At 44.3% G+C, this 26,975-nt stretch overlaps 1 protein-coding gene across 2 annotated transcripts; it reads left to right on the top strand.

Moving 5' to 3' along the window:
* The first annotated feature begins 2,186 nt into the window (after positions 1-2,186).
* Positions 2,187-26,518, top strand: USP40 (ubiquitin specific peptidase 40). Of its 2 annotated transcripts, XM_058839423.1 has the most exons (32): positions 2,187-2,244; positions 3,815-4,031; positions 4,261-4,328; positions 5,089-5,202; positions 5,991-6,155; positions 6,584-6,730; positions 8,267-8,410; positions 9,349-9,477; positions 9,734-9,835; positions 10,410-10,517; positions 11,047-11,362; positions 11,785-11,866; positions 12,681-12,852; positions 13,335-13,419; positions 14,183-14,253; positions 15,047-15,366; positions 15,844-15,970; positions 16,307-16,364; positions 16,658-16,711; positions 17,119-17,207; positions 17,629-17,715; positions 18,171-18,207; positions 18,697-18,761; positions 18,857-18,931; positions 19,332-19,458; positions 20,554-20,648; positions 21,799-21,917; positions 22,421-22,486; positions 22,703-22,913; positions 23,036-23,131; positions 23,899-23,993; positions 24,494-26,518. In XM_058839423.1, exons 2-32 carry the CDS (start codon positions 3,833-3,835, stop codon positions 24,597-24,599), a joined length of 3,729 nt encoding a protein of 1,242 aa, XP_058695406.1. In that variant the 5' UTR covers positions 2,187-2,244; positions 3,815-3,832; the 3' UTR covers positions 24,600-26,518. The 2 variants fall into 2 exon arrangements, with proteins under 2 accessions (XP_058695406.1, XP_058695408.1); XM_058839425.1 differs by lacking the exons at positions 22,421-22,486; positions 22,703-22,913; positions 23,036-23,131; positions 23,899-23,993; positions 24,494-26,518 and adding an exon at positions 20,744-20,778.
* The last annotated feature ends 457 nt before the right edge of the window (positions 26,519-26,975 follow it).

The following is a 26,975-nucleotide window of genomic DNA, read 5'->3' on the forward strand; positions in this document are numbered from 1 at the left end:
CCATCCTGAGAGACATTATGCATTCAAACAATATGGCCACTCACTGCTTTATCCCAGTACAGAGTAAGTACAACCAAAATGCAATCAGTAATCAGTACAGGTTTCTCCACTGTCTCGAGCCCCACATTGGGTGCCAATAACTGTATTGGTTTAGGGCAAATTTGGGAGAGAACCTCCAAATGGGGTCCTTTGAGAAAGCAAATTCAAGCAGCCCCTCCCCCAGCTGGATCGGGAAAAAGATTTTCTTGGAGAAAAGTGGAAAAAACTTTATTTTATTTGACATAAATTGCATAATATTAAACAAAGAAACCTCTCACTGTTCGATGAGTTGGCAAATCCAGAAATGTCCTTTTCATGGGGTGTAGTTCAGCTCACTCAGTCTCTTATCAGTCCCTCCGGTGCTGGAAAGTGCCAAGGCCCAGGCCCTGAGCTCCCGGGGTTTGCCTGGGTTTTCAGTCCAGAGCAGGTTTCAACAGATCTGAGGAAAAACAAAAAAAACAGTCCAGGGAACTTCTCTGCCTCAGCAAGCTAAAAACTAACTAAAAGCAAAGGAGAGCTCTGTCCTGCTGTCTGTCTGTGCTGCAGACAACACAGTCCAGGAGCAGGATGTGGGACAGTGAGTGCTCTTTCTGAACACAGACTTCGGCTTCTTCTTCCCCCTCTTTGCTCTCAGAGCCAGTCTTAAAGGTGCAGAACTTAATATGTGACATAAACAATTCAGCTGGGGATACAAGCATCATAAAGTCACCCCAGGACATTGCCCCAAACCCTTCTAAGAAATCCAGAAAGAGAACCCAAAAACCCTCTTCTAAATCCATGAAAAGAGAGCCCCAAACCCCTCTAATAAATCCATGTCAGGAGATCCCAAATGCCTCTAATAAATCCAGAGATTCCAAGATACCTCTAATAAATTCAGGACAATAGATGCCCAAGCCCCTCTAATAAATCCATGAAGGGTGGTTCCCAAACACCTCAAAGAAATCCATGACAGGAGATCCCAAAATCCTTTAATAAACCCATCTCCTGTTTAATAAACAGGAAATCCTAAATGCCCCTAATATATCCGTGAAAAGAGAGCCCCAAACCCTTCTAACAAATCCAGAAAGAGATCCCCAAACACCTCAAATAAACCTATGAAGAGCGATCCCGAAGCCCCTGTAATCCATGAAAGGCAGTCCCCAAATGCCTCGAATAAATCCTTGAGAGGAGATCCCAAATCCCCATAATAAATCCATGACACAAAACAACTGTTCATTTGAAAGAGGGCGCTGGTCTTTGTAAAACGCCAGAAAGGTTTTGGTTGGAAGGGACCTTAAAGCTCATCCTTTTCCACCCTGCGGCAGGGGTAGGGGCACTGTTAAAAATGACAATATAATATCGGCTTTTGCATTTATGCACTAACTTTTACATGCTGTTATTGATCATAAGTATTTGGATATGGTACAACTTGCAACTCATTTTAGCTCCTTGTTAGTGCAACATAATCTATTAGTTTTGCACCGCAGAGCTTGTAGAAATAGTGGTGTGATGAATGTATTATATCATAGGCCTTAGCAAAACATGAAATGTTAAAATGCTCCTATGTAACCAAGAGAATAGTGTAAAGAAATTTTGTTGTTTCCCCTACATCTGCTGACCAACCTCTCTAAGTGATAACAGTGACACAAACCAGGGCACCGGAGAAGAATTATAGAAGAAATCCTTATCAGGGAGTGTGAAACAAGACAGAAACACAAGAAGAAATAGAATATATAGACTTAACCCAGAGGATGTCTGCAGATAAAATCAGAGTGTAAAATCAAACAAAAGAGCTCCTGAAACATCAAAAAGCTCACAAGAATGAGTGTATGAAATAGATGAATATGCATGTACCTCAGTATGTAACAGTATAAAGATAACACTGTCTTAATCTGCCAGTGTGCTCTTTGGCCAATAGCCAGAAACACCTCAGCGCTGGACATTGTCCCTTACTAAACTTTTAAAAATTCTAAAGTCAAGTCTGTTTTTCACATACACCTTCCACCATCCCAGGCTGCTTCATCGAGTGTGTCCTGGGACACTTGCAGTGACCAAGGTCCCACAGATTCCCACGACACCCCCTGCCCTCACGCCGGGAAAACTACAACTCCCAGCATGCTCCGCGCCCCCTCCGCGGGCCGCCGGTCCCAGCGTGCTTTGCGCGGCCCCACACAACAAATATGGCGGCGCCGGCGGGCTCGTGGCGGTAGGGCCTGGTTCAGCACGGTGAGTGAGGGGCCCTGAGGGGCCGGGGATCGCCGGCCCGGGACAGACTGTCCGGCTGGGGGGCTCCTGGCACGGCTTTGTTAGAGGGGCTTGGGAATGTCCCGCCGTGGGTTTATTCGGGGGGTTTGGGATCTCCTGCCATGGGTTTTTTGGAGGGCTTTGGGATCTGTTCTCATTGATTTATTAGAGGGGTTTGGGATCTCCTGCATGGATCTAGGAACTCCTGGCATGGGATTATTAAAGGGTTTTGGGAACTCCTGACATGGTTTTATTAGGGGAATTTGGGATCTCCTGTCACAGATTTATTAGAGGGGTTTGGGATCTTCTGCTTTGGGTTTTTTTTGAGGGTTTTGGGATCTTTTGGCATGGGTTCATTAGAGGGTTTTAGGGACTCCGGGCATGGGTTTATTAGAGGGCTTTGGGAATCTTAGGGCTTTATTAGAGAGTTTTGGCATCTCCTGCCATGGTTTTATTAGGGGGATTTAGGATCTCCTGTCACAGATTTATTACAGGGGTTTGGGATCGTTTGTCGTTGTTGTCTTAAAGGGTTTGGGGGATTTCCTGTCATGGATTTATTAGAGGGGTTTGGGAATCTCATGGGTTTAGTAGAGGGATTTGTGGATCTCCTGTCATGGAAATGTTAGAGAATTTTGGGATCTCCTGTCGTGGATTTATAAGAGAGGTTTTGGGATCTCCTGCCACGGATTTATTTCAGGATTTTAGTTTCTCCTGCCACGGATTTATTCCAGTTTGAGGCCCTGTGCTCTGAAAGCACTGGGCCATCCAGAATCCCTTCCAATTACTATTCCTGTGTGGATTTTCAGGGAGGGAGGGAGGCTGCCAGCAACAGTGCTCCCAGGATCCAGAAATAAGGAGCGAGGGAGGATTTGGCACTCTCTGGAGTGCTGGGTGGGTGGTGTCTCCTGGATATGGCCCTTTTTTGGGACAAACCATCCACCCAGGAGCTGCTGGGCATTCAGGGAGGAGAAGAATCTAAATGCTGAAGTGCAACAGGCCTGACTGGAGACAGGAACAAGGACTGGGAGGCAGCTGGGAATGAGTGCCAAGCCCAGGAATTCCATCCAGCAGCTTGGGAGGACGGGCCTCTACAGAGATTTTAAGGCAGTCAAAAGCTGCATTCACAGGGGGAAAAGCTGATGCAAAGTGATTTATTTCCTATTTATGTTCATGGGGAAAGTAAAACTTTAAAATCTTTCTGCTTTAATCTCTTAGATGAAAAAGTTCCAGGGGTTTGGAGGAGGTGGATGAGGATATTCCAAGGTAGGGGATAGTTCACTTGTGGGAATAAACAGCTTTGTGCAAAATGGAATTGTGGTGGGTTTCATTCTGGTGAGGAGTCTGCTCAGATCTGTGGTAACGGAAGTGATTTTTTTTATTACATTAATTTACACTTTGACATGGATTAATTGTTAGAATGACCAGAATAAGGTGGAAAAAAAACTATAAACAAATTTTTCAGTCAGGGCTTCCAGGTTTATCTGGGAGGATTTGAGGTGGGTGGGTCCAACTGCATTTTTTAATAGTAAATGCTTATTTTGTCTTTTTAAAGGACTCTTCTGCCTTCACAATGTTTGGGGACTTATTTGAAGAGGACTTTTCCTTTATTTCCAACAATCATTGTGGGAAAGGGAAGAAATCAAAGCCCAGAGAGTCTGAGCCTCCAGCTCCCAGGGATTTCACCAACCTCAGTGGAATCAAAAACCAGGGTGGGACCTGCTACCTCAATTCCCTTCTGCAGACTCTGCTTTTCACACCTGAATTTAGAGGTGAGGTGCTCAAAACCTTCTTAAAATGTTGTTTGGATTGATATTTCGATAAGAGTTGCACTTCTGGTTATTTATTTAAGAAACATGGTGAGCTCAGGTGATTTTGGGACACACTTAATTTTACATAAATTATTGCAGAATAAAGTCATAGTGTTTGACATTAAAATACATTAACTTTTTAAAGAGGGGATGTTGTCTTTTTAAATAATATTTTTTTTACCAATTGCAGAGGCTTTGTTCTCCCTGGGACCTGAAGAACTTGGGACTCTGGATGACAGCAAGAAACCAGATGCAAAGGTGTTGGGAATTTTCTTATTTGCCATTGTCTGATGTTGATTTGGAGGAATATGGTTCATGTGAAACCGATGAAAATGAGTAAAAACCTGAATTTGACACAGAGAGGCAGTTTGGTCTGGCTGATACTGGATTTTTCACACCATTCTAAGCTTTCATTGCTATAAGGTTTTGCTTCAGAAATCAGATATGGAGTCTCTTTCTGCTGAGATGTTCTCCCCCCCACCTCATTCCACCACACCAACAAGCCCTTCAGGAGAGCTGGGGAGGAACTGGGGACAAGGGATGGAGGGACAGAACACAGGGAATGGCTCCCACTGGAATGGCTGCCAGGGGGCAGGGATGGATGGGATACTGGGAGGAAATTCTTTCCTGGGAGGGTGGGCAGGCCCTGGCACAGGGTGGCCAGAGCAGCTGGGGCTGCCCCTGGATCCCTGGAAGTGTCCAAGGCCAGGTTGGACACTGGGGCTCGGAGCAATCTGGGATAGTGGAAGGTGTCCCTGCCCATGGCAGGGGTAGGATGGGATGGGCTTTAAGGTCCCTCCCACCCCAAACCATTCTCCTTGACTGTGTAAGGTGAGGCACTGTCGATTTTTGGGAAGAAAGTGTGATTGCTTTGTGTGAGCTGAGCAGTGTGTGTTATGAAATAGTCAGGGGTAGTTTATCACCAACTTTGTACTAAATTGCTTCTGGTTTTGTTGAAATGACTGTTTTGAAGGCTGTGCCTGACGTGCTGGCTGTGTTCCCTTGCTGTTGTTCCCAGGTTCGGATAATCCCACTGCAGCTGCAGCGCTTATTTGCTCAGCTCCTGCTCCTGGACCAGCAGGCTGCATCTACCACAGACCTCACTGAGAGCTTCGGCTGGAGCAGCCACGAGGTGCCAGTCCCCATCCCCACACTCTTCTCCCTGGATAGAGATGGGTTCTGGATGGCTGACATTTAGGAAATATCTTAAAATCCTTCACGCTGTGAAGATGATGTTGAATTGGGTCAGGTCTTGGTGTGTTTTGTTGGATCTCCACGTGGAGTCCATGGCAGTTGTTTACAGGGAGGAACAAAAGATGATTGCTCTCTTAGATACAATTCCAGTAGCTTTTCCTTTGTTTTTCCAGGAGTGTTTTTCCAAAAGGCTTCTTATCCTCAGTTACTTGGATTCTTACTCAAGTTGAACTGTGTCAGTCAGAGATTAATCTAAATCTAGGGAGTGGCTTCAAATTGAGAGAGGGCAGGAAATTTAAATGGAATATTGGGAAGGAATTCTTCCCTGTGAAGGTGGACAGGCCCTGGCACAGGGTGCCCAGAGAAGCTGGGGCTGCTGCTGGATCCCTGGAAGTGTCCCAGGCCAGGCTGGACATTGGGGCTTGGAGCAGCCTGGGATAGTGGAAGGTGTCTCTGCCCATGGCAGGGGGTGGAACAAAATGATCTTTAATGTCCTTCCAACCCAAACCACTCTGGAATTCTATGATTCTACCCAAGTGAAAGTGTCTTAGGTGGGTTGTAGCATAGCTAAATTAGAAATAATAATAATGAAGGTAGTACTTTACTACTCAAGGAGTAAATGTATGAGTAGCCATTGAGACACTGGGGCACTTGAAATCTTATTTTTAAGCCATAAGACAAGCACAGCAGTGTTGCAGTCCTTCCTGTTTGGTTTTCCTCTTGCAGGAGATGAGGCAGCATGATGTGCAGGAATTGAACAGGATCCTCTTCAGTGCTTTGGAGACTTCCCTTGTGGGGACGTCAGGCCATGACCTCATCAACCGCCTGTACCATGGCATTGTTGTCAACCAGATTGTGTGTAAGGAGTGCAAGAACGTCAGTGAGAGACAGGTAAAGCCAGGGATCTTCCACTGGGGGGTTCTCTTTGGGCTATTGGCTTTAAATGTTCTTATTTTTAAAGTCCAAAAATAATGTCATCCCTGTTGAGTGCCTTGTTGAATGCAGGTGGTGAGTGTTGGACTTTGTCTTTGGCTGCATTTTCTACATGGGAGGTGAAAAACCCAAATGGTTTGCATCTTCTGAGTTCACAACTCCTGCCTTTGGTAGACGTAGTTAGCACAGAGTGCAGTGAGGTAATAGCAAAATATATCTTTACAGTCTGTTATGCTCTTTGTAACTTAAACAGTTTTTAAAAATCAATTTCTGTGACTGTACAAGGGTTTTTTGCCCATCAGTGTGATGAGTAGGATGGGTATCTTTGTAATCACCACAAACTTAGACCCCTCAGAACCTTATTTCTTCTTGTCCTTTCTGCACAGGAAGATTTCTTGGACCTCACGGTAGCAGTGAAAGGTGTGGCTGGCTTGGAGGAGGCCCTGTGGAACATGTATGTGGAAGAAGAATACTTTGAGAATGACAACTTGTATCGATGTGGGGCCTGTGATAAACTGGTTGAAGCTTCAAAGGTAACACTTTGGGGTGGGATGATGTAGGGCTAGATGTGATATTTGGAAAAAATTCTTTCTTGTGAGGGTGGGGAGGCCCTGCCACGGGGTGCCCAGAGCAGCTGTGGCTGCTCCACCCCTGGGAGTATCTAAGGCTGGGCATGGAGCATCCTGGCATAGTGGAACATCCCCTGCCCATGGCAGGGGGTGGCACTGGATGGGTTTTAAGGTCCCTTCCAACCCCCAAACCGTTCAGGGATTCTATGAAACTTCAGCAGGGATGTCAAGGAAAGCTCCTGTGGCTCATTTCCCACATGTTGTTGCAGTTTTTTTGTCCCTAACACTGAGTCTGGTGTAATTTGGAGAGTGTTGACTCATTCAACACCTCTGCTACACCTTGTTCTGGGCATTTGGGGGGATTGGCTAAAAGATGAGTTAAAGCATAAAGTAAAAATATGCAATGAGAGAAATCATGTATGCTCACTTCTGGAGAACCCAAATGAGAGAGAAGAATAATGAGCAGCTGTTGCTCTGTGCAGGGAATGGGATCTGTTGCTCTGTTTTTGTGGAGGGAGGCAGACTCAGGCTGCTGGTGCACTCTGCCCTGGTCACAGCCCCTTGGCCTCCTGCAGGATTGGTGAAATCCAAACCTGGCAGCCTTCTGGATATTGAGGGAGTAGTCCAAATGGAAGCTGAGGTCATGCCAGGTTAATCAGTGACCTGGGAGCTCAGGAACACTCAGCAGTGCCTCACATGTCTTATTGCAAGAGCTAGCTGGGGTTTAACTGGACTGGGTTCAAGGCAGTACAGGATAAGTTGTCTGCCTCTCACAAGTGCTCATCTATGCAGGAGGAGAATGGGAACTCTGAATTTTGCTAGGGAATCACAGAGATGAGGGTTGCCAGACTGTGGATGCAAATGGAATTCCTAATTCAGGGGATTTTTTAAACCTTGTGTGTGTTCCTGTTATGCCTCTGCCAATGGAGGGGAGGATGGAGATGTTGGAAAGACTCGGAAATGTGGCCATGGAACCCACACCTGCTGTCACAGGTGGTAGAAGGTGGTTAGTTTTATTTCTCAGGAGGGTTCTTGATGTGCTCACTTATCAAGTGGTCGGATCTGGATTAATCTGGAGTCATTCAAATGGATTTTCCTGACTTTCCTGTATGGAGGGTGCACCCCTGTGGAAATGAGGGACACTTTAGCTCTTGGTTGTTCTGTGACTGCCTGTATAGAGCCCGTGGACTAGGGAGTTGTCATTACCGACTGGGTTTCACCAATGTCCTTAATTTGCTGTGGCAGGATCAAGTATGGGACTGGTGATCACCAATCAAGGAGGATGTGGGGCTCAACAAGGAGAGAAGATCTGGGTGGCTTTTAGGTTGTGTATTTGGAAGAAATCAGGAGAATCAGGGAAGACATTTCAAAAATGAGGGCACTGTTCTTGTCTCTCTGGTGGTAACAAAGCTTTGGTGGAAAAGGATTTGACCACAGCAGGGTGGAAACACAATTTTGTTCTAAGTCCGTGCTTAAAGTGTTTTTTAAATCCCTTCCCAGTCTGCTAAACTACGCAAGCTGCCTCCCTTCCTCACCATTTCCCTCCTGAGGTTCAACTTTGACTTTGAGAAGTGTGAGAGGTATAAGGAAACGAGTTGCTACACATTCCCCATCCAGATCAACCTGAGGCCTTTCTGTGAGCAGGTGGGCACTGGTAATGTTTGTTAAAAGTTTCTGTATGCTCAGCAGAGAACCCACAGCTCAAGGTTATCTCTTATTTTGCATTTTGTCAGGTATTTGAATAACTCTGTGGTGTCCTTCACTTTTGAACTGAGCTATCTTGTAGCTACAAGGGGGAAGGGTAAAATAATTACCCAAAAGTTATCAAACCTTTCCTTGACAGGAAGATTATCTGGAAATGGAAATTTATTTTTGTGTGGTTATTCTCTGATAGCATCATGTATAAATTGAGCTATATGTGCTTTAGGTGCCTGTAGTTATTCAATTTTTCGTTGTGTTTGCATTCATAAATACGTTTCTGGTTATAAACTGAGTTATGCCATTGCTCAGTGACAAATTTTGGTCCTTCTACAACATAACAGAGGCACTGTTATGGAACAGACATTTTACTTCTTGAAGTGTTGCAGTGCAAGCTTGGAAATTTCTCAGTGTTTGCATTTGAGGAGGCATTTTCTTCCCCTCCCCAGTTTTAGCGTTTCCAGGTGTTGTTGCTTCTCTCTCTCTCCTCTTTAAAACAAAATAAGCTTGGTTGTGGACAAGCATTGAAATTGAAAATATTTTGAATTTCTAGAATGATTCAGAATCCTACTTGTTGAATAAACACAGATTGCACAGGGAAGTGGTGGCTGCCCCATCCCTGGAAGTGTCCAAGGCCAGCTTGGACAGGACTAGTGGAAGTTGTCCCTTCCCTTGGCAAGAACCCAGATGAATTTTAAGGTCCCTCCAACCCAAACTGTTCTGAGGTTTTATGGTTTATCAGCCTATCCCCAGCCCTCAAAAGCTGTTTTAGTCTCATGCAAACACACTGAGAAATGTCTGAAGTGATGCTGAAGGTATAAAGCTGGCCTTATGTGAGAGACTGACCTCGGTTGTTGTTACAATTATTGTTTTTCTTTTTAAAGACTGAAATGGATGATTCAGAGTACATGTATGAGCTCTTCTCTGTTATTATACACAAAGGTGGCTGCTATGGAGGACACTATCATGTTTATATCAGAGATGTGGATGAATTAGGAAACTGGCAACTCCAAGTAAGTCCTAAACATTTTTCTTCCTTGCTTTTGAGGTTGTACTTTTCAGAAAAGCATTTAGAGCTACTGGATGAATCTGCATCCAGACTTAATTAATATTTTGATGAGGCTTTGTGTGATTGGCCTCATTGAGATGGGCAGTTTATCAGAATGTCCTTTACACTCTGAAATTGTGCATGATGATGTCAACACAGAATAATCTAACCCTCTAATTGTGTGTGGAACCACAATATTTGTGAGTGTCTTTCTTACCCAGGAGGAAGAGGATGGGCTGATTGAAGAGAGGGCTTTAAGAGACACTGAGAATGCCAAAGAAACAGAAAACCCACTGGCAGTCTTGAAAAGGATTTTATCAGAGGTATGGTATGTAAGGAGTTCGTTGCTTTGGTTTTGGAGCTAGGGAACCTGCAAGGGATTGGTGTTTGGGAGAGTGAGCAGGCTTAAGTGTCCAGAGCTCTTCTGAACTTTTAAAGTTCAGAAGCATTTAAAACTTGGCTTCAATATTAACAGTGACTCCTCATATGGAGAAAGGTCCTTTTGGAGCATTCCTAAAGCTGCTCACCAAAGCTGTTGCAAAAGGAATCAGAATATGCAGAGTTGGAAGGGACCCACAAGGATCATGGATTCAGCTCCTGGCCCTGCATGGACCCCCCAACAATCCCACCTGTGCATTCCTGAGAATGCTGTCCTGGAGCTCTGGCATCCTTGGGAATGTGCTCATTCCCTGGAGAGCCTGGGCAGTGTTCCACCACACTCTGAAAGAATAACCTTCCTCTGATGTCCAACCTAAACCCCCTCTGACACAGCTCCAGATGATGCTACAGCAGCTTATTAAAAACCAGGAATGATTAAAACACTTCAAAATTAGCTTCTTTGTGTTGACCCCTTGACTTCTGTAGCTTATGTTACCTTAGATTTTCGTTTCTCTGCAGGAAGAAGCTAAACAAATTCCTGTAGATCAATTAGGGCAGAAATTACTGGAGAAGAAAGGGGTGTCCTGGAATAAGAAATACAGAAAACAATATGGAGCATTACGAAAGGTAATCACAGGTTTGCTAGTTTTGGTTTTAGATAACTTTAATAATCATTCATTTTCTTATTGAATAGCCAGGAGGATGATAATTGAGAATATGGACCCTTGGATTAGCATGTGCAAGAGAGGTTTGTAATGTGAATTAGAAGGCTGGTGAACATAAGATTAGCAAGGAATTGTTTGCCTGAGACTTTTAGTATTTTTTTTTCCAGTAAAACCAATTTTCCAATTGGTTGCTGTATTTTATGATGTCTTAAGGAAAAGGCTTCAGCATTTGTGTTGTAGGTAGGTGGAAAACTGATGTTAGCTTGTTTTTTGAAGGGACCTCCCTGCAGTTTCCACAAGAAATATTTAAATGTAGGCATGAAGTGTGGATGTGAGGCTTTTACAGAGGTAAACATTAGGAAGCACCATAAAATGAGGGTTGAATTAATGGGGTTTGTGTTTTACTTTGAGGAGAATCAGGTGGAGCAGCTTCCTGCAGGCTGCTGCATTTAACACTTGGTGTCTTCATCCTGTCCTTGCTTCCCTTTCAGTATTTGCAGAATCATCCTCAGATATTCCAGCTGAGTCCTGATGGAAGTAAGGTTGGCCTGAAGGAAGCACACAAGTTCAGGCTGGATTCTCATGGACAAAATCTCCAGAGCCCTTCCCAGAAAAATGATGTCCAGTGGAACTGTGAGAAGAACCCCCCAAGGCCAAGGGCTGCTTCTGCTGGGTGCCACTGGTTTGATCTGAACGATTCCAAAGTCCAGCCCATCAAGGAGAAGGATATTGAGAAGCAATTCCAGGGTAAAGAAAGTGCCTACATGCTGTTCTACAGGAAAGCTCAGCTGAAAAGGCCCCCTGAAGGTACAAAAACTCCTGTGTAGATTCTGAGGGGGCTTCCTGTTTTGACCTCTTTTTCTAGGGGGCTTCTTTGTCCTTTCCAAGCTTTATTTTCTCCAGCTTTCCTTATAGTGATCATTAGAAAAAAGAATTAAATGAAGATACGAGGAGGTGGTGACTGAGTAATTGGCTGTAGCTGACTAATTTGTTTTTAGCATGCTCCACAAATAATGGCAGAGCAGCAGCTGGAACAAATACAAGTTATTGTTAATGGTATTTATGTGTTATGTTCCCTTAAGGAAAGGTTGATTGGAGGGAGTAAAAGCATTTGTCTGTTCTTTATATCATCTTGCAGTTGAGCTTTCAGTGATTACTGTAATGTCTCCTCTTGATCACTTTTCTTGTTTGCCAAACCACATTTTAAGCCTGTATTATTTTTGTTGCAGCACGAGGAAATCCAAGGTACCAAATTCCTGAGCACCTGCTGAATGAAATGAATGTTGCTAATACAGAGCTGCAAAAAAAGAGGTGTGTTGGTGTCACTGTACTCAGACAGCTCTTACCTGCAGGACTCCCAAGGGATCCAAAAGGAAAGAAATTCCTTGAGCAGAGTCAGAACCCAAATAGTTCAATGTCATAGAGGTTAATTGAGGAATATAATTTCTATATCCATATTCTGCTGGTTCCCTGCCTTCCCTGTTAGCAGGCAGCCTACGGAATTTCAAGGGAAACATACTTACAGTTTCAAATTGTACCATTTTCTGCTGAAAATCACTGCAATTCTGGAAAGAGAGTGGAATGCATTATCTTAACTGTGTTCACACAGGGAGTTTTGCACTGGGAGAAGGGGGAAGGGCTTGGTTTATGGTGAATTTACAGATAAGTGCTATTCTCTGCCAGAAAAGTGAAGAGCTTGTGGTATTCGGGTTGGACACACAAGTGCTGATACACCTGAATCACAGTTAAGATATCAAAATAGAGACACTAGAGTGGCAGTTGATGGGATATTTCACACAAGATTGTGGCTGCCCCTGGATCCCTGGAAGTGTCCAAGGCCAGGTTGGACAGGTCTTGGAGCAACCTGGGGTGGGGGAAGGTGTCCCTGCCCATGGCAGGGGTGTGGAGCTGGATGAGCTTTAAGGTCCCTCCCAACCAAAACTATCTTGGGATTGTGTTTCTGAGTGAATTCCACTCCTTTATTGTTTTAAATGTTTGCTGCTAGAACTAGGGGCAGGTATAAAGGAGAGGAATGTAGCCCTGGGGGGGATCAGTTCCAGGACAGCTACACAGAAACACCTGTTTGGTGTTAAATTCACCAATTTGTTGTGCTGTTCTCCCAAAGAGCTGAATGTGAGTCAGCAAACAATGGCATTGATTTACATCTCCACCTGAGCTCCTGCTACAAATTCCACAACGGGGCTTTGCATCCTTCACTTTCTTGGAAAGAGAGTGTGGTGGATTTGACCATTGACAGAAGGAAAACACTGGGAGAGCTTCGGCAGGCAGTGTTCCAGGTACCTGCTCTTATCAGATGAATTCAAACATCATTTTTACTTGAGCCACTGCAACCTTTGCAAATATATTTATGCTGCAATCTTTGTGTCAAGGAGAAATTTTCAACAGCAGATGGAGCTTAGGAGGCTAAAAACTTCATATGGGTTTACACAGGAGGAAAGAGTGGTGTGGGGTCTGTTCTTGAAGCCATGAAATTGGTGGAATTTTAACTATGGAGACTTCGAAGTTCACATGAGCTAATTAACTATATTTGGGCAGAATGTGCGTGGCCATGGATTGACACTTGCAGAGCTCTAGGCTTATTCTCAACTATTTCATTTTGTGTCAGAGTTGTCTTTGTCTTTTCAAAGAGTCACCAGTTAAATGTCAGCAAGTGAGCTTGGGAGTCAGGCCGTTCAGCAGATGGTAATTATTGTGAGTGCTGTGAGTTTCTGCTCACTGTCATTTTACATAATTTTTCTGGTTATTTTTTCCCAATTAGATGTTGGAGTCTTGGGAAGGTGACATGGTTCTCAGCATGGCCAAGCCTTTACCAGCAGGATTACACCTGTACCAGGTGCTTGATGGTAAGAGGACTGCATGCCAAGCTTCCATGCTATTGCTGTACTTTAATTCCTGCAGACATCAAAGATTTCATCTATAAACCGTCCTGGAGATGTGTATTTCTGAACACTCTTCCGGCTCATACTCATGTTATAAGTTATTTAAATTATTTATTTCGCTCTTATTAGTGGAATGAATGATTTTGAGACTTTGCTGTGAAATCTTTGTTGTGAAATGCAGTAAGACTGCATATCTTAAGCAGGTTAAGAACATTTGCTGATGAGAATGTATCAGTCTGTGTCTTGCCCTTGATTTGGTTGTGGATACTTGCTTTCATAGGATTGGCCTAATAGGTGGAGGAGAGGATAGAAGAGAGGAGCCAGGGTGACATCAAAGGAAAATGTAGGTTAGACTTCAGCTGAAGTAGGAATTTTGTAAAGGAAGTGCTCACATAGAGTTCATTAATTTATTAAGGGTACATCAGTTTTTCAAACTGTCATTTTTGTCTCCAGCTTTGCTTTGTTAGGCTATTCTAAGTGTCAGTCGTTAAAAACTTACTCAGGAACTTTAAATTTTATGTTCTCTGTGGTCAGCTTGAGAAAATCAAGAACATAACACAACTCTCTGTGATGTTGACATCAAAATAGAGAGACACTGAGAGCTGTTCTAAATATTCCTCCCCCTGCTTGTACAGTTCTTTAAGTGTAGTGACTTTTAAAAACTTGCTGACCCTGTTTGTGTGGTTTGTGAGGAGCAAGAACTTGATGATTTGCTCCTAATTTTTAGGAGATGAGCTGACCCTGGATGGGATTGGGCTGGCTGATGGAGCAGACATCTTCATCTGGAATGGGAAAGAGGTAAAGGAACCAAGCACTTCCTTCCCTGTCAGTTCTGAAGAGATAAGACTGTGCAAGGTCTCCTGGAAATCCTGTGCTGCTTTTGTAGTTCTCCATCTTCCTTTAAGGCTTCTGCTTAACCTGGAAGTGGTTGTCAAGCACAGCATTTTATTCTCTCTGTAGTGGAATAAAATGCTACTTTGGAATTATTTTTATTGTAAAAGTATTCATTTTATTTTGGCTTTCTCACAAAAAAAAAAGACCCCAAACCAAACAAAACCACCCAAACATGTAGTAACAGAGTCAGGTTTGTCTTGGCTTTATTTTTGGTGTAGTTTTTTTTATTGCAGCTTTTGTGCCATTAAATTTTCTTCAGCAAAGAACTAGGGTTGAATATCAGAAAGACCAAGATTGTAAAATGTAAAGTCCCAATATTCAGTAACATTTGGGCTAAATTCCTGTGTTCTAGATTTTGCCAAGTGTTCCCAGCTGCTGTTACCATGGAATGGTTTGGGAAGGGACTTAAGGATCTCATTCTACCCCTGCTGTGGGGGTAGAACCTTCCACTGTCCCAGATTGCTCCAAGGCCTGTCCAGCCTGGCCTTGGACACTTCCAGGGATCCAGCCACAGCTTCTGTGGATAACATTTTGCCATCTCTTCCCAACACCTATGATTCCTCCAGTTGTTTGCTCAGTACAAATTTGGTCTGAGGTGTTTTGCTTGTGAAGGGAGAGTCTCAATCTTCTCGCTGCCCGGTCTCTCCTGTATTTCCTGGATCACACAAAGCTGGCATTCCTTCCTCCTTTCCCTCAGGTTGGAGGCACAAAGGTGCTGACAGGCCCTGAGCACGAGCCCGTGGTGCTCAACGTGCTTCGCTTGGCCGAGCACAACGAGGGTGGCAAGGGGCAGCATTTCAGCGAGACCCAGCTCGTCGTCTCCTGCAGCACCAGCCTGGGGCAGCTGCACTCGGCCTTGGCTCCAGCAGGGGGTATCATACTCAAAAATGGCTCAGGAGCAGACAGAGAAGCCAAGAACTGGGAAGTTTTCCATGAGGAAGACATGAAGGAAACAGTCCGAAGCGTTGGGCTCAGGGATGGGTGCTCTGTGCTGATCTTAGACAGCCATGACCAGAGGTAAGATTTTTGATTATGACTATGATTAAACAACAACAACAACAACAAAAAGCAATTTTGGCAAAACCTTTTAGTTCGAATGATACTTACAGCATATATTCTTGCAACTAGTTATCACTTTGAGCTTATAAATACAAGTATTTTCATCTTAAGTTTTTCAGACCAGCTATTTTTCAGCTGTTAGATTTTTCTTGCCCTCAAAACGTAGCACCAGTCACAACGTTTTGATTTACACTTGTAAGGGGGGGAAAATCCTGGTGGGGGCAACTCATGCTTAGTGAATCCAAAGCTGCCAAGGGCAAATCTGGGGTCTCATGACACTCTGTGCTCCCTGAGGCCTCTGCTCTGTGGGATGCCATCACTATGATCAGCTCTGGCATCATCCATTTATTTGGGAGCTGTGCTGGTGAGTGATGTAGCCCTGCCAAGGTTTGGTTTTCCCATCTCTGACTGTCTTTGCACTGCTGGTTCCCACAGCTTTGTCAACGTGGCAAGTGGGAATTTGACTGCTTTCACCTATGACATCAGCTGGCTCCAAGTGAAAAACTTCTGTGGGGAGGAAGAGGAGGAGAAACATGTTAAAATCACTGCCACTATTGACACAGTAAGGACTCTGCTTTCCTGAACAGCTTGGCCACTGCACTTGGCCCAGCTCATTTGATTTAGCCTCGGAGATGAGGCTTTTCCCTGCAGAAATTAGTGTTGAGCTCAGCGTTACAATCCCTGGAATATTTGCAGGCAGTGCAAAGTGCAGTGCAGTGTTTTAGTGTCAAACAGTTTTCTCTTTCTTCCATTGGTAAATGGAAGTTTGAGGTGGCGTCAGTAGCCAAGGCTAAAAGAGATGGGGAAGGATTATCTTTGTGCACTGGCACTTGAACAAGCAGAGCTGTTGGTGGCATTCCAGGCTGTTCATATCCCTTTTAATGTCCCTGTCTTTTAGGTGATGTCAGATATCAAAATGAAAGCGATCCGGGAGCTTCAGCTGGAGGAGGAGCTGGGTAGGTGTTCAGCTGCTTTGTCAATCTGCTAATGTTACAATTTGCTGGCTTTTGAGCAGGTTTAGTGCTATAATTCTCCTTTTAGTGAAAGAATAAAAGCTGAGGCTGTTGATGGAGACCTCGAGGAGTCTCTCTCCAGTAATATTTTTGATGTCACAGAGAGAGGCCTCTAAGATAAACCTCATGTAATCAATCTTAAAGGTGTTACTTGTCTGAAATTCTGAGCCAAATTCCTATTTTATTCCTGTTTGAATTACTTAATACTTCTCTCTTTCCTGCCCTTTTTGCTGCAGCAACCGAGAGCTGTCTTAGACCTGTAAGTGGCAATGGGAAACTTCTGTCTCCAGGTAAATTGATTTATTGCATAACTGTTCTGTAAGAAATTCACTGGGGAGATTTTGAGCCTCTGTTTGTCCTTTCCTGGCAGAAGTACCCACACGTAACTCCACTGTTTCCCAGGCTTAACTGAACCAGTTCTGTGGGGTTTGTTTTCCCCCAGTTTTAAGTCATTTAAAAGTACCAATACAGATGTAGGGGTTAAACTGAAATGTCCAGCTTGGTTTTACTGCTCACATCCCTAATCCACCTGTGCTTCTGATGGACTCTGGGAGATCTCCATGCCTTTGTTCTCCTCATAGGACACTCACAGATCTGCTGTCAGGGCTGAGCAAGTTAAGCTCTCCAGAGGGTACTGAAGGTTTTTAGCTTGCTCTGAGGATAATAAAACTGATGTTTTTATTTGTCCTTCCTGAAGTGCCTGAGGATTACACAGTCAAGGAAGCAGAACTGAAGATGGGAAGCTTGCTTGGGCTGTGCCGTGGGAAAGCTCCAACTTCCACTCAGGTACAGCAGTGTAGGAGGGGAGGAGCCTGGTGCAGGGACTTTCCTAAAGAAAGTGAAGGGAAAAAAAAGGGGGATATTGCTCTTGGAATGTGCAAGCTGTAAATATCCCAGAATCCCAGAATGGTTTGGCTTGGAAGGGGCCTTAAAATTCATCCAATTCCACCTCCTGACATGGGCAGGGATGCCTTCTACTAGCCCAGGATGCTCCAAGCCCCAGTGTCCAACCTGGCCTTGATGTGCAGGGGAAGGAGTAGTTGTGCATTTCTGGAGACCAGGGGTGGCTAATGAGGATCTGCTGATGGCCATAACTCAACTATCTTGGCTTTTTGTGCTGTTGTAGTGCTGTTTGATGACATTCTTGCCACAGGAATTGTTCTTACACTTCCATATTTATTCTGATAGTTAGCGTTTGGGTTTTCAGCTCTTCCTGTACTTCGTGGTTGGGAGTGACCAAAGCTGCAGCCCGGAGATGGAGATAGTTGTGGAGGAGACTGCCTCTGTCAGAGAGGTAAGGCTGGCTGCTCCCAAGCTCCTGGACAACATTCCTTGCACAGAACCGGAGGCTGCGGAGTTCGGAAGAGCCACGCACAGAGTGAAGGAAACTCTGGTGCTACCGGTCCCATGTTGAATTTGCAGCTTTAACTTTTAAAAAACTTATATCTGCAAACTCCAGGGCAGAATTTATTCAAGTCAAGGAACAAACTGACATCACACATTTAATTTTTTACCAGTTTGAGAAAACTGGCTCAGCTGATATGGTGAATTTTTTGCCTGAAAGCCATCTCATCTGTGAAGGGTTTAATATATAGCCCAAATACATCTTGTCTATCCAATTATATTGTTTTAAGAATTGACCAGCAGTCAGTCACTCTTCATGTCAGAAAATTCTAACATAGATTTGCTGAAAGATTTATTTCCCATCTTCAGCATTGACACCACTCTCCTCTGTGTTTATTTTTTCAGTGTCTCAATTTAATGTTAGAGAAATCTGGATTATCAGGTTAGTTGTGCTATTTACATATTTTTAAATGAATTTTTAATATTTTTAAGACAGCTCTTCCTACCCTAAACCTTGTGTGTTTCAATGATCTGTATGCCATTGTAATGTGAGGAGGGGAAAGAATTTTAAATGTGAAGTCTTTATAATATGGTTTTTTATTCTAAGGAGCTTGTCATAGAGTCAAATAATAATTTGACACATGGGAATTCTCTTCTGAAACCAGGGGAAATAATTAGATAGGTGAGGAAAATAAAAGATTATTTTCAAAATAAAATATAATAGAATAAAAATATTATTTTCATACAGCAGAAGGTCTGGGGAAGATGAAAGTGATAATTCATTTTGTCAGAGTCGTGTTTAAAAGGCAAATAAAAATAAAGAACAAAAGAAAAAGGACCCTTGACGCTTGTTAAGAGTTTTGTAATATTTTCCCACAGTGCCATTATTGACTACTTAGTTTTCTGTGTGTGTCTTTTTGGGTTTTGGTAGGTGACAACTGGCATTTGAGAAGGCTTGACTGGTGCTACGAAGCAGGGGAAGCATTAAGTCAGGAAGTAAGAGGAGCCTGTTTTAATCCATTGGTTCTTTGTTCCCTGGGGACAAAGGCAGGTGTGGGCTGACAGGGATCCTGTGCTTTCTCTTCCTGCAGAATGCCACCCTGAAGGAACTCAACGTTTGCAGAGGAGACACTTTGGTTATAACTGAAGGGAAGCTTCCAGGAAAGGTAAAAGGAGATTGGGCAGTGTCTGCAGACTTGGAATTTCAGAGTGCTTTGGGTTTGGAGGGACCTTAAAGCCCATCCAGGGCCACCCTGCCATGTCAGGGACACCTCCACCTGTTCCAGGTTGCCCCAAGCCCTGTCCTACTTGACCCTGAGTCCCTTGCAGAATTGTAGCATTGTTATTTTTGCACCATCACTATGTTCCCCGTGAAATCACATCCCCAGCTCATTCACATCCTCTCATTCTTTGGACACTTCCAGGAGTCTTGACTCCTCCACTTCCCTGGGCAGCCTGGTCCAAAAACTTGGTTTTAAACAAATCTTCTCTCTCTTCCTGTGCTAAAGGTGAAATTTCTCCTTGTCTGCACACAACACTTGAGCCACCTGGTATTTTCTATTCCAGGGTTTCCTGAAAATCCCCATCTGGTGGCTGAAGCCTTCAAGCCGTAAGAAACATGGAGAAAAAGCACAAGACCAGGTGAATGGGATCACCTGGAAGATGGAGGCTTTGCAGGTGTCTGCTGCAGCAGGTGAGCTTGGCCAGGCTTTGAAAGGAATAGTCTGTGCTTGCTCTTTGAGTCAAACCCAAATTTTAATCCAAAGCCTTAAAACCCTCCTGAAACCTAGGAGGGGCTGCATGACTTGCATCAAGGTTGTGGTGAAAGGACCACTCAGGAGACAGATGCAGTTTTGGATGTAAATGCTGGATAATCCTGTTGTGGGGATGTTCCTCATCTGGATTTGCTCAAAACCCCACTAAATCTTGTAGCAGGGGCTCTTTATTCGTCAGTCTCTTACTGAAAGCAGTGGCAGCATTGTAAAGCATCTCCTTCATGAGCACAGATGTGATTGGCCTCAAATGCCAGACTCCTGAAGGCACATTTAATTCCTTTCAGGCTGTGTTGCTTTTTGGGAAGCTGTAAAAGGAGGGATGGGTAAAATTTGCATAGTATCAAAGACCTGAAATGCAGTGTTTTAACATGTTTGTTCTCCTAAAGGTCAAATCCAAATTCAAAACAAGCCAGGGCAGCAAAATCAAGTGAGGGTTGAGAAGGGAGAAGAAGATGAAGTGGAAATAAGAGAATTGGAAAATGGGGAACAAATTGATTTTTCATTTTTTATTAAAAGTAATATTCCTCTGGTGCTGAGCTGTGCTGCAGGGCAGGACCCCTCTCTTTGTAGAAGTTTTCTTTGCATTTTTCTCCTTCTGCCTCAAACCTTTTCTCAGTTTTCACTTTTTCCCATGTTGGTTTCAGTAGTGGAGCTAAGAGAAATTCAGCTCTGCTTGCAGTTGGTTTAACCAGTAAATAACACTATTTATAAATGGGAATAACTGCTTCTAGTCCTGAAATTTGCAGGATTGGAGCTGTATAGGAACTGTGGGAAATTACTGGGATGTATTTTGTGTGCTGGATATGGCCATGGCAGGGGGTTGGAATGAGGTGACCTTTAAGGTCCTTTCCAAGTCAAACCAGTCTGGGATTCCTAGATATTCTAAGTGGACTCCAGACTCCTTCTCTAAGTGAAATGTGACCGTGAAGTGACTGCTGTCTCTCAGGACTATACAAATCATGTTGACTCTTCTGTTATTTGTTTCTTCCTCTTCCCTCTCCCCCGTTTCAAAGCTCCACCAGAACCTGCTCACCCAGGCCTGGATCTCTGTTATGCTGGCAGGATAGAGATAGCAGGAGAGGCGTCTCTGGAAGACCTGAAGATGCAGGTTAGATGTTCTCCTGTGTTGGACTGTGCAGCAGCGCTGTGATGACTTGAGCTCCATTAACAGCTGTTTTTTATTTCCTTTTCCCCTGTCTCCAGTCTGTTGTGCCATGGCATTTATGCCATGGTCACTGGTAAGTACCAAGAGGCAGCTGGAGCACGTAGCTCAGACACTTCCTTAGTGTCCCTGCTGTCCCCATCCTCCTGTCACGTGTCCTGGCCTGCGGGAGCCTCGTTGCACTTCAGCTGAAACTCTACCTTGCAGCTTTTTGTCTTCATTTCAGTGTAAAATCTCTCCATGGGAAGTACACACATAACAAGCACCTCCTAAAAATCCACTTTGTCATTTCCACATTGTTCCTGTATTAGTTTTCTGCTTTTTTTCAAATTTAATTTCTGTATGTGGAATCTGATGAATAAAGAATTGCTTTGGGGTGCACAGGTTTGTCAGCCAGGGCGGTCTGGCTCATTTTGTTTGGCCAGAAATTAAAATACCTTTGTATGATTTTAATAAACTAAAAACCAAACCAAGCAAAACACCCCAAAAGAAAAAACTAAACCCAAAACCCACCCTAAACCCACAAAAATGTCCTCCACTTCATCCTACAGAAAGGCTTTGTGTGGTTTAAGTAGTTGATTGTTCTACTTGGACTGCATGGGGAAGGATCTCACCTGATTCTCCTGATTCTGCTCCATACCAACACTGATTTTTTTTTTTTTTTTTGTATAACTTCAGTTTTGGGCTCTGCCGGGCTACTGCTATGGAGAATTGTTTGCATCTTGAATGAGGAGAAATTGGCTGAGCATGGGAAGTGCTGTGTCCTTGGGAAGGGCTTAGAGGAGCTCAGCACTTGGCCAGAGACTGGGACAATGATTGCAACAGCCTCATTCCCTCCCAGTTGTTCAGAATTTGGTTAAAAAAAGAAATTGGGTACTTTGGAAATCGAAGTTGAGTTGAGAATTGTTGAGAGGGAGGGAAATCAAACTCCCTTTGAGGTTGAGAAGTGAATATTTTGCTTATAGCCACAAGCAACAGCTGGTGTGGAATAAATCTCAATACCTTGCCCTCTTTTTTGAGAGTTAATCCAGTGGTGTTCTGTTTTTCCAGGGAGACTGGATGCTAAAATTATTGATGAAGTATTTCTGTTTTTCAGGCTCTGAGCTTACCCTGCTGCCAGGAGCAGGTTGTGCCCCTGCCCTCGTTCCTCAGAGCTTGGACAGTGGACAGCAGACGCCCTGGGAAGCTCCTCCGGGACAACAAGCGGAGACTCAGGTGGGTTTCCTGGGGAATGTGCAGCAGGCTGGATGTGGGATGGATTGGGGTGGGGGGGGGTTCATCAGCTCAGTCTGGGGTGGAAAGGTTCTTAAAGATCAGCAAGGATCTTAAAGACCACCCCCCTGCCACGGGCAGGAACACCTCCCACTGTCCCAGGCTGCTCCAAACCCCAATGTCCCACCTGGCCTTGGACATTTCCAGGGATCCAGGGGCAGCCACAGCTGCTCTGGGCACCCTGTGCCAGGGCCTGCCCACCCTCACAGGGAGGAATTCCTTCCCGATATCCCATCCATCCCTGCCCTCTGGCAGTGGGAAACCATTCCCCCTTTTGCTGTCCCTCCATCCCTTGTCCCCAGTCCCCCTCCAGCTCTCCTGGAGCCCCTTTAGGCCCCAGAAGGGGCGCTGAGCTCTCCCTGGAGCCTTCTCTCCTGCAGGTGAGCACCCCCAGCTCTCCCAGCCCGGCTCCAGAGCCACGTAGACAATCTCTGTTCTCTTTTCAGTGACTACAGGCTGGGGGCCAGAGTGGAAATCTGCATAGAACCCTTGCAAGAAGAAGAGAATTTGGGGTAGGAGCTCAAGATCTTTATTTCCTTTGTTTCTTACAGCTCTGCATTTGAGGGAAGCCTTAAATGAGCAGCATTTGACTTCAGGGCTCTCAGGATGTGGGAAAGCCTTGGAGGTTGTTTATTGTTTTCCACAAAGTGAGGGAGGAGAGGGGGGAAGGCTGGGAATTCTGAAAGCATAGTTCACAAGAATTTCCATTCTCTCATCCTACTGCCCAGTCCCCACGAGCTGCTGCTACGAGTCCAGATGGGAATACCAGGAGAGAGGGACTACTCCGACTCCCGGGATTTGGTGTGGGATATCTCCAAGGAATGCACGACCTGGGCTCTGAGGCAAAGAGTGGCTTCTCACTATTGCCTCCCTGTAGATAAAATTGAAATAGCCAAATACTTCCCTGAGAGATTTGAGTGGCTGCCAATATCTAGCTGGGTAAGATCTGGAATGACAGAATCCAACAGTTGTTGGAGAGGAGCATGTGTTGCATGGGTTGCAGTTGTTAGGGATTGAATTTAAGGAGAATTCCAAACTCTTCTGCTTTTGATTTTATTCAGACACAGCAAATATCCAAGAGGAAAAAGAGGAAAAAGCAGGAGAGTTTGCAGTCAGCACCTTATCACCTGAAGGATGGAGACATCATTGGGGTGAAGGTAAATTTCCCTGGATTTAATTGTTGCATGAGGATTGGGTTCAGGCAATGTCCCCTTTGCAGTGTCTTCATTTCTTCCTGGTTTTCTCTCATCCTTCTGCATTTCTGAGAGTACTGGGATGTGGGTTTGGACCTTGCATTGTGTTGATAGGAAATTTCTTGCTGCTGCTGCTTTTCCTTTTTCTCCTGGGTCTTTTTTCTTGCCTTCATTTTTTGACTTGTTTTTTTTTCGAATTCTGAGTAAAATCCAAGGAAGTGCCCTTTAAAAATCACAATATAGATACAAACCTTTTAGTTATTATAGGTTACTGAACTATGACAGTTCTATTTTAAGGTGTGAAAAGGAATTATTCAACATTGAACTCTGAGCTAGAAGTCAGGCTTAGAAGGAAGGAACATTCCAGCTGGGTTTTAGAGCAGTAGGAGAAAAATGTCATGTTCTCTCCTGCTGTTTTAGCCTATTGGAAGAAATCCATCCCTGGAAGTGTTCCTGGCAAGATTGGATGGAGCTTGGAGCAACCTGGAATAGTGGAAGATGTCCCTGCCCATTGCAGGGGTGGGACTGGATCATCTTTAAGTTCCCTTCTAACTCAAACCATTGCAATTCTAATTAACTTGAAATGAATCAGTGCAAAACTAGTCAAAAGGAACAATCTGGAAATTTAATATGTCAGTCAAGGAACAGCTGGGAGGTAGTTTGACCTTCTGACTTGGATCTCTCCAGTCCAAATCTCCAACCTAATCTCTCCAAACCTTTTTTCATAACAGAACCTTCTCCTTGATGACACCAAGGACTTCAGCACCATCAGGGATGACCTTGGGAAAGAGAAGCAAAGGCAGCTGGCTCTGGAAAAGAGGAAAAGGTAGTGAGCTCTTAGTTTCATTTTTCTTCTGAAATATTCAAAATGTTTGTGGCTTCTCAGAGGATCTGTGGCTGCCCTGTCCTTGGAAGTGTCCAAGACCAGGTTAGAAAGAGTTTGGAGCAACTGGGACAGTGGAAGGCATCCCTGCCCATGGCAGGGGGTGGCAGTGGGTGGCCCATAAGGTCCTTTGAAATCCAAACCATTCTATGATTCGGGCTAATTGGATAATTTTTGAGGCCAGTGGTAGCTGGGTGCTGTCAGAGCACACAGTTCCAGTAATCCTGCAGGGAGCACTTGGATAATTCAAGCTCCTGGCTCTCAATGTTCCTCTCCCTGGTGGTTTTTCTTCCTGGGATGCATGGTGGAGGTGAAAATGAACCCTTGGCTGGCCTGGCCTTGCACAGGCTGTTTTCACAGCTCATTGGAGCTCAGAGTCCAGGCCAGGCTCACCCTGCTAAGGCCCAGCACTAAACATTAACCGTGTCATTTCTGTTTTCCAGCCGGCAGGAGCGTGTCCAGGATCCCTTTTTCCCCGAGGAGAAGCTCCCCACGAAGCCCCGCAAACCAGAAGTGGCTCTTTCCATCAATGTGGGGGTTTTCAGATAGCACCAGGAGCTGCTCTGCCCACACCACCCTGTACTAACCTGGCCTGCAGGGCCTTAGTTCCAGCAGCAAGAGGGGCTTTCCCCAAGGATCCCTGAGGCACAAACTGGCTGTAGGACTCAGGATAACTTCGATTTTCTTCTGCTCTCTCTTGGGGAAGTGCTTTAAGGTCCCTTTCTCAGTGTGGTACTTACTCTCAGGCTGAGTAAATGCACTTTATGGAGGAGGAAAAGGATTGATATATCGTATAACCCCTCAGTGACTCTTTTGTAACCACCCCAAACACTTTGTTGGGTCAGATGTGACCTCTTGCACCATCACTACTGAGATTTAATGCAGTCATAATCATCTCTTTTTAGAATTTTTTCCCATCTCTGGTCACTGAAGTTGCTGCTGATATCAGAATTTGCTTTTCCCTCTTTATCTCTGAACCTAAGTCTGTAGGAGCTGGAGTCAGCCATAAGAATGAAGGGAATATAAAAATCTCTGAGCAAAGTGTAAGAAATTGGCTCAAAAAGAGCAAGTCCAGGATCTGTCAGGATGTAAAACCTGGAGAGACCTGCTGTGGTATGGAATAACAGGGACAAAATCTTAGATTTTGAAGTTTCTGGGGCTTGTTTTGTTGCCCAGAAACTTCACTTTTCACTTTCTAGGGTGTTTTTTTTTGACCCTAGACTTCATGAACAGACAAAATGGTTGGAACAAATGGACAGATCTGTTGTTTATTCTTCAGTGGGTTTTACTGTACTCAGGAAAAAGGCTTGTGTTTATTTTCAGAGCTCCTCTTCAGAGGAATTTCCCTCATTTCTCATCTTTCCAGCTGTTCTGATACCCTGTTACATTGGAGAACCTGTTTCTCTTGGTGTCCTGAGCTGACTTTGAGCAGCTCACTGAGCTGGGCTCCAGGTCAAAGGCTCTGAAGTATGAACTCCAAAGTGAGCCTGATTATCCTTTATTAAATCTGTGCTCATGACAGGACAAAACAGAAGCTTGCTTTTGGGGGCTGCAGTAAATATTTTACCTATTTGCTGTAGATTTGTGTAGATTTTGTAGCAGGAGCTGCCAGTTGAGCAGATTCCTCAAATTTTGGCTAACATGAGATTTTTTCATGTACCTTTTATAGGTTAACACTATTCTGGTATTTCAGACAGCATAAAAATAAAAACTGACACTGCAGCAAAAAAAAGAAGTGAAAAGCACCGTGAAACACACAATTATTATTTATTTCTCTGCATATCTTTAGAGTTCAGCAGGTGCTCCTGTGCTTTTCTGGGGCTGATGCTCTGCAGCAGGGGCTGTTTAATGTCCTCACTCACTTGAATCCTGAAATCCCGGTTTCATGGATACATTTTCTGCCTGAGGGAGGGCAGTGGATGTTGTTCCATCTTAATTTGTGTCACCTTCTTTCCGTATCAGGTGTTCTTGGGAGCCTGGGTTTACAGTAGGGATCAGAGGTGCTGATTCCAAAGGTTTATGTTCCCACATGGTTCCAGCCCATTGGATTTATTTACTGTCACTTTAGTTCCTCTGGTTCTTGCTGGAGTGAGCTCAACCTTCCCCTCTCGAATAACTCTGGTCTCTGCTTGAGAACACCAAGTTTGGAGAAACTGAAATGCAAATTCCAAGTGGGAATTTTGTGCCTTTTGTTCAAGTGTAATGTAGCAGCGCCTGCACTGAACCAATCTTTGATCATTTCTAATGTTGGCTCAAAATGCTTTTTGGTTTTTTTTCTTTAAACTCTCGTGGGCCATTCCACAGTGAGAGAGTTCATGGAAAACAAGGCTGGGGAGAGGAAACACCTTTTGGAAACTGAGTCTTTGTGACTCCATGGGTTCTGATGATTATTTGCAAAGCCTGGAAGAGCTTTCATCTTTCTTTTTCAAGTGTTCTTCACAAAATAAAATATCATTTTTATCTGCCTACTTGGGTTGTCTCTGCATGTCTCACTGCTTGGGAATGGTGCAGAATGGTTTCTGACATTGAGTATTAATTAGCTTAAATTTTCTAATGTTCCTGAACCAACATTCCCATCTCTGGGGGAGGATTCCCCATTCCTTGTGTCTGTTGTCTTTTCCTGAGGCTCCTGGCTTGGTCCTAGCTCAGGGCTGAGTGTAGGAGTAGCTTTGTTTGTCCCATGTTTCCAATCCCTGTGGAGGAAGGAGTGAGGATGGCAGGGAAGGTTCCTCCATCAGGACACAAATTAAAGCCACGCTGGAGACTTAGAAAAAGCCTTGGAATTTTTTTTTTTTAATCCCAATTTTAATGCATTGTTTGGACTGGTTATTTTGAGCAACTGGTTTTGACTGAAATTAGCAGTTAGCTTCTAGAGACTATTAATCCACTTTCTGGGAAATTAATTCTTTTTAGGGTTCTGTTTGT

This window comes from Poecile atricapillus, chromosome 5 (genome assembly GCF_030490865.1).
Source record: "Poecile atricapillus isolate bPoeAtr1 chromosome 5, bPoeAtr1.hap1, whole genome shotgun sequence".
NCBI lineage: Eukaryota > Metazoa > Chordata > Aves > Passeriformes > Paridae > Poecile > Poecile atricapillus.

Coding starts and splice junctions, on each gene's coding strand:
- USP40 (XM_058839423.1), top strand. CDS start 3,833: ATGTTTGGGGACTTATTTGAAGAGGACTTTTCCTTTATTTCCAACAAT. Junction 6,156..6,583: donor AGAACGTCAGTGAGAGACAG/GTAAAGCCAGGG, acceptor CTTTCTGCACAG/GAAGATTTCTTGGACCTCAC. Junction 6,731..8,266: donor AACTGGTTGAAGCTTCAAAG/GTAACACTTTGG, acceptor ATCCCTTCCCAG/TCTGCTAAACTACGCAAGCT.